The sequence below is a fragment of the Mus musculus genome, chromosome 4, assembly GCF_000001635.26.
Source record: "Mus musculus strain C57BL/6J chromosome 4, GRCm38.p6 C57BL/6J".
Classification (NCBI taxonomy): domain Eukaryota; kingdom Metazoa; phylum Chordata; class Mammalia; order Rodentia; family Muridae; genus Mus; species Mus musculus.
This window is the reverse complement of record NC_000070.6, coordinates 32,576,976-32,587,223: the sequence shown is the minus strand read 5'-3', so window position 1 is coordinate 32,587,223 and position 10,248 is coordinate 32,576,976. Positions and strand designations below refer to the sequence as shown.

Sequence of the window (10,248 nt, the reverse complement as noted above, 5' to 3'; positions counted from 1 at the left end):
AGGACCCGATGGAGGAGGGCATTTTCATTATGTCTAGAATCAGATGTGAATTACATGGAGAAGCACATTTGAGGCAGAGAAGGGGCACAGCAAAGCTTGGGAACTTCTGTAGGATGGAGCAATTGGCAAGGTTTATTCTGCCACAGAAGCAAATGGCTAAGGACGGAGATGAAGATGGCTGCCAGCTCTCCATGACCAAGTTTCCCCCAGAAAAGACTGAAATATTAAGCAAAGGTAGTCTGCTTCTTAAATTTAAAACGATCTGACCATGATGATTTAGTGCAGCTTACAGCACACGAGGAAGCCCTCCTTAACTCATTAGGGACCTATGATAGAAATTGTGGCGGATGGGACATTACTTGCGGGACCTAGGATTACATAGGTATCAGGTACCTCCGTTACTCACGGTGGAGCATGCCTGCCCTCTGCTGGTAGTTCCCGTCTCTTTCCTTGCAGCATGAGCTCGGTGTTATTCACATTTAGTCTACCCACAATGTGGTATGTCCATTTCCCACTCCATAGAAACGGAAGACACTGGCTACTGAACACATCTTTCTAGCTTAAGGTTTTTTTTTTTTTTTTTTTTTTTGCCCCTGACCACAACACTCAGCTTCTGTCCCTTGTAACTCATCTCACATGATAGTGGTTTGGTGTTATACTCTCTTTACTTTCGCCTAAGTTGTTGATGGCAGTTACACTAGGTTCCCACCCTGGTTGTAATCCTGTATGTTCATGTGAGCCTGCTTCAGCCTCTGGAGTAACTGGACCTAGGCATGTGCCACTACACCTGGCCTTTTATCTATTTCGTCATCTCTTCTTTTGTAGCTGTAGATCCATCTATGGTTAAAAACACAATGTTCTTTACCCACGGCAACAAGCTGCATAGCTACAGTGGAATATTGAAACTGGAAATGGCTCTAATATTTGATATCTAATCTCATGTGCAACGGGGATTTTGTTTAAAAACTTAAGATTAAAACCAGCATGGTTCAATTCTTCAGATTTCTAATCAGATTAACCAGGGAGCAGGGAAGGGTCCAAGCTAATGTCTGTAGAGAAGCATTGCTCGAGGCTGTCTGTGCCGCAGTGTGACGCAAGGATTGGGGAGCTTTGACCATGTAGAATGATAGGCCTTTATTTCATCAACAGAAATGGCGTCTAGACAAAATTCAGTAAACACTAGCAATTCAATTGAATGAAACTTTTTTTTTTTTGCACAATAGTGTATTTACAACGAGTAAATGAAGTCTCAATTCATTAATCCATAGCAATGCTTTTTCCCAAAAAGGTAAAAATTCTTAGTTACAGAGAATAAGCATCAACAGCCATCTCAATATCTTTACAAGAAAAACCACAAGAAAAAACCACAAGAAAAACCACAATCACTTAGGAAAAAAATAAGGCCAAGCGTAAGAACTTGTACAATGATGCGCTGAATTAAGTTACATTAATCGCATAGAATCTGTGTAAAAAGTATGTAGAAAAACACCTGATGTAACCTGTTACAGTCGTTGACCAGTTATGAGAGGTACGGAGGGTTATACAGGTAGATATGTGTGAAAACTGTCCGTATTGTTCAGCTGGGGAGGAGAGGAGGGGCCGCAGCCCCTTGCATACACTGAGAAGACCCTGTTTTGCATATGGCCTCTGGAGTTCGTAAGGCATAGATTGGAGGTGCACTTGCATCAGACTGGTTCTGGAACAAACTCTCACAGGCCCTCTTGCCTTGAATGGCTCACCGTGTCTAACGAGTACCCGAGGCTCCCAAACGCATCTGCAATCTTCCTGATAATTTGTGACAAGTGCCAGGCTCTTGTGTCAGAGTGTGAATGGGCATCCCAGCGTTGCCACAGCCAAAATACACTGTTATGACCCGAGTGGAGGCCAACTCTTTGTCCCTAGAGACATGTTTGGTAGAAGTTTAGCACCCATCTTTAGGAAAACCCATATATATATATATTTTTGTTCAAGTCCCTTCACTCTTTTCTGATATAGGTGTCTGATCATTTCCATGGGAGCGTTTGGCACTGAATGTGAGTCTACCTGAAATGAGTGGTCTTGAATACACTTCCATGAATAGCCATTGTTTTATCTGAGGTCAATAAACTGGAATGAAAATGACAGCCAAGAGTTTATCCATTGCTTGAGAGAGAAACGCATACACCATGCCACAACATTAAACCAAAGCTATAAAAGTTGGGCCTCTGCGACCAAGTGGGATATTCTCCACGAAATGGCAGCATCATTTCCTATTACAATTAAAATGCACTAATAATTCACTTGTTATAAATATGATCTCCCAGGGTGGAGTGTAGGAAAATACTATACAATTACTTTGCAAGTAATGTTTTTGCACCATCATTTGAATAATTTACCTTTGATCTGCTATGACGAGTCTCTTCAATGTACAAGTACTATTTGCACACACTACTTATGCACAAATATATCCTATGCTACAGCATCAGTCTTTGACACTTGGGTCGTGAGATGGCTCGGGCAGTATTATACATTTTGAACACAAAATATCTCCATGCACAGACTTCCTTTAAGAATTACCAACCCCACGAGGCATTGTGGACTGACTTGCCAGAAATGGAATCTGCAACAAAATCCTCAAGTAAATACTAAGGATACAACAAAGGGCTTTATTCTTTTAAAATAATCCTTTTCTTTAGTCTGATGTGTGTGTGTGAGAGAGAGGTGGTGGGGGAGGGAGGGAGGGGATGGGAGGAGGGTAGAGGGAGAGGAATATCTGAGGATAAACCTTGATCCTTGCTCTCTTCTAGAGCTGAGATTCCCCCTCCACTGTAAGCGCTAGTGCAGCAGTTTGAAGCCATCAACAACAGCTCCTAGTTTAAACAGGGCCGCTGTGTGTAGGAATATGCAATCCAATACAGGCTCTAAGGAGCTGTTTTACAGACCAACTCATTTCGGAGGACTACTGGTTCCACGGGATGCAGAGCAGCCTCCCGGGGCAAGACTGGGTGGTTTCTGAAAAGGTTTATACTTTCAAACCGTTGTCTGCTTTGTCTTTTTCTTCTTCAGTGGCAACCATAAAGTATTAAAACAAGAGAAAAGTGTAGGCTTTAGCCAGTCCTCCATTCAGGTCCTGGGGTTGCTCTGGGGCTCCTCTGAGGAAAAGAGGCAGTTAGCACGTTAGTTACTCGCCCTTTTTCAAACTTCCTTGGGAAAGCAATGCAAGGATTACATCCAAAATTATAGTGCATGTTAGAAAGCAGCATGCCTTGAGAAAGACAGTAAATAAATTACTCGGAGGACAGAAAAATAACGCTCTCTACTGCAGCATCAGCCCTGATGCCTGAGTCACTGTTGGGGAACCTGGAAGAGAAGTTGCAGGATGGTCTAGTAACTTTGCTAACTTTAGAAAAAGCTTTTTTTTTTTTTTTTGAAACTGCTTAGTTCCAGAATCAGTAAGTCATGAAGTTGTACTTTATTCAAGGCACCCCCCAGATAACGCAGAGACACAAACACAACTCGGCAAAGCACACACCTGCCCACAGCCTGGGCAACCTGAAGGAGGCTGTTCAGAGACACAGGAGGACAGAGGCTGCTCCGAGGGGGAGGCCTGGGTTTGGATAGGAGTGTCCTGTATTGTTGAAAGAAAAGACCTTCAAACACACAACTAAATGTTCCTTTAAAACACACTCTCCTCTCTTCTCTTCCCCTTTCTTTTCTACAGAGGGAATGTGGTTGACTGAGGGATTCCAGGGAAGGACAGACTGGGGACGTCTGAATTCCACTTAAAGAACTTAGATTCTGGTCCCCAGTGAGGTCTCCTTTTGAATCAACTCAGAAACAATTTTGATAAGCAATGGTTTGGAACAGTAAAAGACACGGACATGCCCCGTGAGCAACTACACAAAGCCAGTTGCTGTTCCTGGTGGATACTGAATAAAATTACTTGTTAAAAATACCAAAGAAGCCGGGCGGTGGTGGTGCACGCCTTTAATCCCAGCACTTGGGAGACAGAGGCAGGCGGATTTCTGAGTTCGAGGCCAGCCTAGTCTACAGAGTGAGTTCCAGGACAGCCAGGGCTATACAGAGAAACCCTGTCTCAAAAAACAAAGACAAAACCAAAACAAAACACCCCAAAAACCAACCAAACTAAAAAAAAAAAAAAAACAACAACAAAGAAATAGGAGTTTTTAGAGTCCTTTGAAAATGCTAGTTTCCATGGCACAGATGGGGTGGAAGAGGAAAAGAAAACGAGGAAGATGAGGGCTGAGTTAGGGCAGAGAGAAACGAGGAGACCTGACGCCCTGGCCCCCACCCTGGAAGTGGCTGCCATGGGTCTGAGCTACTGGCAACAGAAACGTAGTGGGTAAACTGTGGAATGTGGCAAGACCTCCAGCTGCACACGGGCTGGGAAAACATAAAACAAGCAGAGAGGCTTCTCCGCACTGATGATGGCCTGAGCAGAATACAAGCCTTCTGTTTCTTTAGAAGAGGTCACTTAAAAAGGCAATAAGAGAGTTAAAAAAAAAAATACTGTCTGCTGACTCCTGTACCATAACAGGCAACTGTGAGTACCCCATGATTCGCAAGGAGCTAAACGTTAGCTTTACCTGCTTTTCATGGAGACATGCCTCTGGTGAAGGGAACTGTTAGAGTAGACCAGGAAGTACCAACGTTGTAACAACGATGGCAGCTCCAACATAGCTGTATCAAAATCTGCACACACACACACACACACACACACACACACTCTCTCTCTCTCTCTCTCTCTCTCTCAAAACCCAGAGGCAGGTTTTAAAAAATGGACCTATTTTAAAAGAAGTAAATTTCCCCTTAAATTCTACTGCATGAATCAACAACTTCTGGCATTCATACATACTTAAACCTTTAGTACTACTACAGGTACAGAAAGAAGTTAGTACTACTAGAACGTGTCACTAGGGTTTCACTTTTGCCTACTAGTCATACATTACTTTCCCCTTTACATGCAGCTTTAATATTGTCCAAACAATGGCACAGAGGAAGAAACAAAGTCAACCATCCATCTAGTCCCCATTACCCTCTACCCTATCCCAACATCAGACTTTTCTGGATAACCTTGCACAGCTGGAGTGGTCTCCAGGCTGCTGAACAGAAGCAGATAGATAGAGACCATTTGGGAGGAGGGAGCTGACCCCTGGGGCATGCCTTCCTGTAAACATGGCTTGCACCAGGATACCCTGGGGCCAAGGAAGCTGCTCGACAGATCTGCAAACCAAGCAGTTTTTAGGAAGGGAAGCAGATTATTACCTGGGGTGGGAGAAAGGTGGGGGTGAGGGGTGGAGGGCTTGGGCAGAGGGCAGAGGGCTCCTACGGTATCTGTCCTATGCCTCGATGAAGCAGCTTTCAGACAAGAGACTTGGGGGAGGGGGGGTGCAGAACAAAACCTCAAGAGTACAGAGGGCATTGGAAGGGTAAAAGGAAGAAAGAAATGCATTAGCCTAAGTCCTTGTGGATCCCAGGCTCCATTCTGCCATTCTCTTTCCTACTCTTGGTGAGCTCAATTAATCTAGGGGGCTGCCACTGAAAGCTGAGGCCAGGCCTGGGCAGGAAAGCTGGGGGTTGGTTAGCTGTGACCTTCAAAGAAGCAGGCCCTACCACATGGCATTTCTGAGCGCTGTCTAAGCAGAGGCCAGAAAGAAATGCTTAAATGAAGAGAATTCCTCCCCTGCTGTCTCCTCACCAGTGCCTGTGGCGTTCTAACACACCACCGCAGGCTCCCGCTCTTTTGCTCTGCAGTCCTTCGAGCCATCCGCTCTGTCCCTGTGGAGGACTTGAGCATCCAGTGTCAGCTCTGAATCATCTGCACTTCAGCTTTACTTGGGGAAACGTGGGGAGGAAGTGAGCTACAAAAATATTCAAGCAGATTATTGTCTACACATCCTAGGATGGGTTCATTATTTGGCAAGATTGTTTTTTTTTTTTTTCCTACATAATTATCACCTGAGTGCTTTTTAATTAGCTAAAATGTTTTACTTTTTTTTTTTTAACTAAAAGCAAAGAATATACAATATACTTGAGTTATACCGAAGTTACAACTTCATTTAAGAAAATAGGTTTGACTCAAAACTCAGTGCAAGTGGCAAAGTTGACCATTGCTGTACAGTATCCGCAGAGACGAGGGGAAAACACAAGGGGAGAAGAGCGGACTCACGGTGCTCACCTGACACCGTTCGGCGGCACCAAAACCAAACCAACGAAAGTAAAAGGTCTGAGATTGAACCTTGAGAAGCATCTCCCAACATTGAATTTTGTCTGTAAATAAGCACAGATGGAAACCGAATTGTGCAGCAAGCAAAACAGCCATGTTAACAGCTTCCAAACCAGTTCTGGCACCAGACACAAAAAGAGGAATGTTGGAACCTGTTTGTAAATGATAAGTGAAGCTTCCAGTTTCAGGGATGAGAAAATTGAGGCATGCAGGACTTTTTGCATATGGATATATATTTCATATATATTATATATACTATGTACACAGTATAGCTATAAAACTTTGATGTGTATAGAAGCTGTCTTCAATGAAAAAAATTGAACATTCAGAAGAAATTCCTGAGATAGGGTTTGTGACATGGGCCACTGAGAAAAAAAATCCGTGGTTGGGTCCTAGAGGTGTAGTCTATCCCTGTGAAGTTTGCAATGAACCCACAGACAGACAGTGTCGACACTGTTGTCTTCCTTGCCAGGGCAAGGGGTAGCACCATTATGAAGGTAACTAGCACTCCTGCTTAGAGAGAGGAGGGAATACTTCGAAACAGTATTGCTGCTAAGACTGCTGTAGTGTGCACCAAATTCGCTCTTGGTTCTTCAAGACACAGATGAACAGCGCCACTGGCTGGCAGAAGAACACCCAGATGAGAGAGGTGTGAAGACCCGGGGGTAGGGTGGTGGGTAGGGCAGAGCTGATCACACCGGCTAGGCATAATCTTTCCTGGGCTGTTCGTCCGTTGTACACTTCTCAGTCATTTCCTGGCAGAAGTCCACCGTCACAGACTGGCTCCTGGCTTCTAGGGGAGGTCCTCGTTCTGAGAATGTTCCAGGGTCACTGCCTTCCAACCTCCTCCCAGAGGTACAATTCTCAGAGGTGTTGCTGGGCACCCAGGGGAGCCCGGGGGGAGCCGCCCCTGGCTCCAGGCAGCAGGGTACACTTCCTCCTACTGCACACGGGGAGGGTGCAAGGCTCTGCTCAACACCCACAGGAGGAGGGTTAACACTGGCTCCAGGGAGATCCATGGGTATGAGGACAGGGCAGTAGCGGTGCAGGGCCTGGATCTGCTCTGGACTCTGGATGTCTCGACAGACCTCCTGGGAGAGGCAGGAAAAGTTGTCCAGGAGCTCTCCCATGCACGCCTTCAGGTGATTCCTCTCCGACAACAGTTTTTCCTTCTCGCACACCTGTGAGAAAAGATCAGACGGCTGCGTGAAGCCTGGATGGAAACCTCATTTCTGTAGGTCCTCAGACCTTTGTTTCGAGATCTTACACCGGAACCTAACTCCGGAAAGGGTAGGCCAGAATCTAGGACGTTAGAAGACACATTGTCCAGGGAGTGTTGACACACACGCTCTGTCCCAGTACCTGCCTTACCACTTGGGCATTGTCACTCACAGCTTTCCCAATGTGGTATCCCTTCCTCTGAGGTCCAGGAAGCAACAACCAGTTGAGGTACCCCCAACAGCAATGCTGTAGAGAGTCAAATGACATCCTGTTTTTCCGAGTTTGGGGTTTGGAGGGAACTGACTGGAAACATCTTATTTCAAACTCAATAACTGAAAATCTTCCCCTAATGCATTAGGTTACTTCTTTTCCTTTCCTGTTTTTGAGTCAGGGTTTCTTTGTGCAGTCCTGGATGTCCTGGAACTCACTCTGTAGACCAGGTTGGCCTTGAACTCAGAGACTCCCCCCTGCTCGATTATTTTTGAGGGGTAAAAGTCAACTAACTGATATTTTGAAAAAGACAAAAAAACAAAAACAAAAACAAACTGAGTACAGTGAGAAAAATAAAAAATGAAAAGTCAGTACTACCAGGGGTTGAGGGAAGAGGAGATGGCTGGGCCACTACAGTAAGTAGGCTTTAGGCCAGTGAATCTGCCCTGCACACGATGGTACTGACACCACCTTGCAAAGTCCATATAGTACTCAATAATGAATGTGAAAGCAGGGGTGTTGGGGGAAAATGAAATGTCAGCATATGCCTGTCCATAATAATAAATATACTGCTCCTGTCGGGAGTGTCCAGAGTCTGGAACTGCTGGTCTTGGTGGGGACAGAATGACAAGGTTCCTGCCCCTGGGAAAGGGCCAGTGGACGTGGGCCTCCAAGAGTGTGGCTGCCATGGGCATAAGGCTTGTTGTATAACAATGTACATATTTTACCTTCCTCCTTTGAGGAATGTCCTCCCTGTTAACGTTAATGACTCCATGATAATCTGAGACAGCAAAAGTCTGGGAGGTGATGGTGTGGCTAATGTCTCAGCAAAATGTCTCAGGCTGGGACTTTCAGGACAGCCCTTAAGGCTGTGGAAAAGAACTCTAAAAACATGAGTTCAAAAAATATATAATTTCTCAGCTGGGCAGGGGTGATGTACGCCTTTAATCCCAGCACTTGGGAGGCAGAGACAGGTGGATTTCTGAGTTCAAGGCCAGCCTGGTCTACAGAGTAAGTTCCAGGACAGCCAGGGCTATACAGAGAAACCCTGTCTCAAAAAAAACAAAAAACAAACAAACAAAAAAAAACAAAACAAAAAAAAACCAACAAAAAAACCCACAAAAAAACCCAAAACCAAAAAACATAATGTCTCAACTGTGTAATAGGGATGCAATATGAATTATATGAGGGGCTTCACGAATCTAAAGGAACAAAGGCAGCTGCATAAATGAGCCGGCCAGCTTGTCAGAAAGATACAAAGGTAGGCAGATTCCTGAGTTCAAAGTTAGCCTGGGACACAACAAATCCAAGCCCAGATGTGGTAGAAATGGTAATTTCAGGTCAGGGTACCACCCAGCTAGCTTACTGTCTGTGTTTAACAGAGGCAGGCAGATCTCTGAATTCTTTTGCAGTGTACATGTATGCTGTTCCCTAAAAATTAAGGGCTGGGGTCTCAGGATACTGAGTCATAGGATAATCAAAAGGAAACCTGGAAGAAATGACTGGATTGATTTGTAAAATAAAAGACTGGGCTTATGATCTGCAAGGATCCAGAGAGCTATCCAGAGAATTTCTTAGAATAGCAAGGAAGACCTGCTTAGAGAACTGTCTTGAGCAGAATATAATAGAGAGAGCTGTCTGGAGATCCCCAGAGAAAGCAGACCAGAGAGGAGGCAGGCTGGAAAGCTGTCTGGAGCTGAGCACAGGCAGCCAGCTTCTTTTGAGCTGTTTGTTCTCGAAGCTCCCAGACACCCCTTCTCTTAGAACCCAAGAGTCTAGTCTCCAAGCCCAGGCTGGTCATTGGCATGGGACATCTGGGAACTCTAGATACTTCCATTTAATTTTGCTAGAAATCTAAAATGACTATTAAAAAAAAAAGTCCATTCACAAAACAACCAAGCAAGCAATCAAGACTGTTGATCAGCAACTTCAGACACTAGACCTAACCGTCACACTCTCCAGCTTTTACAGCGCATCAGACTGAATGCAACACAACCTTTGCAGGACCCTGGGAACTGTGCACTGAATCCGGAGCAGGGCTCACCCCTGGGCACGGGATGGAGGGGCCTGGGACAGACACGTGTAGCCTATGCTTTAAAATACTAGCCTACAGTTCTAAGATGTTTATCCCATTAAGCAAAATCCCACATAGGCTCTTGTATTTCTTAACTTTGTCACCCTTTGAGAGACGAGTTTAGTCTCAGAAAGGAAAGTAATTAGAGTTTTACTACCAATATTTGTGTGAGGAAGTGTGGGGCGGGTTCATGAGGCTCCCACGATAAAGCAGCCAAATAAACTGGGTGTATAAAGCAGGGTGGGGTAGCCAGCCCTCTGCAGGTCTTGCAGGCAAGCCAAGGCAAGGAAGCGGGTAAAATTGAAGAGGAGGAAGAGGGGAGCCAGGTCTCTGACACTGAAGCTAATGTGCACGCAATCTGGCAGGCAGGGTGGGTATGTGAGAGAGAGATTTACATGCAGAAAGGACACCTGCTAAAATATTTATAAATTTAGCTAGAAAACATGTTTTAAAAATGAAAAATAAACAGATGTACAAGCGCAGCTTGAGAGAAATACATTATGTGCATCTGCAAATG

The 10,248-nt window shown here is 44.9% G+C and overlaps 1 protein-coding gene across 12 annotated transcripts in view; it reads right to left on the bottom strand.

Annotated features, from left to right (window-relative positions):
- Positions 1–1,114: 1,114 nt before the first annotated feature.
- The window catches only part of Bach2 (BTB and CNC homology, basic leucine zipper transcription factor 2), a 347,697-nt gene continuing 338,563 nt past the window's right edge, over positions 1,115–10,248 (bottom strand). For 11 of the 12 annotated variants that reach the window (XM_011249909.3, XM_030253108.1, XM_030253112.1 and 8 more), the window contains one exon: positions 1,115–7,407. In XM_011249909.3, coding sequence (XP_011248211.1) covers positions 6,928–7,407 — 480 coding nt within the window. In that variant the 3' untranslated portion in view covers positions 1,115–6,927. The remainder of the gene's footprint in view (positions 7,408–10,248) is intronic. The other variant, NM_001109661.1, reaches the window with a different exon arrangement.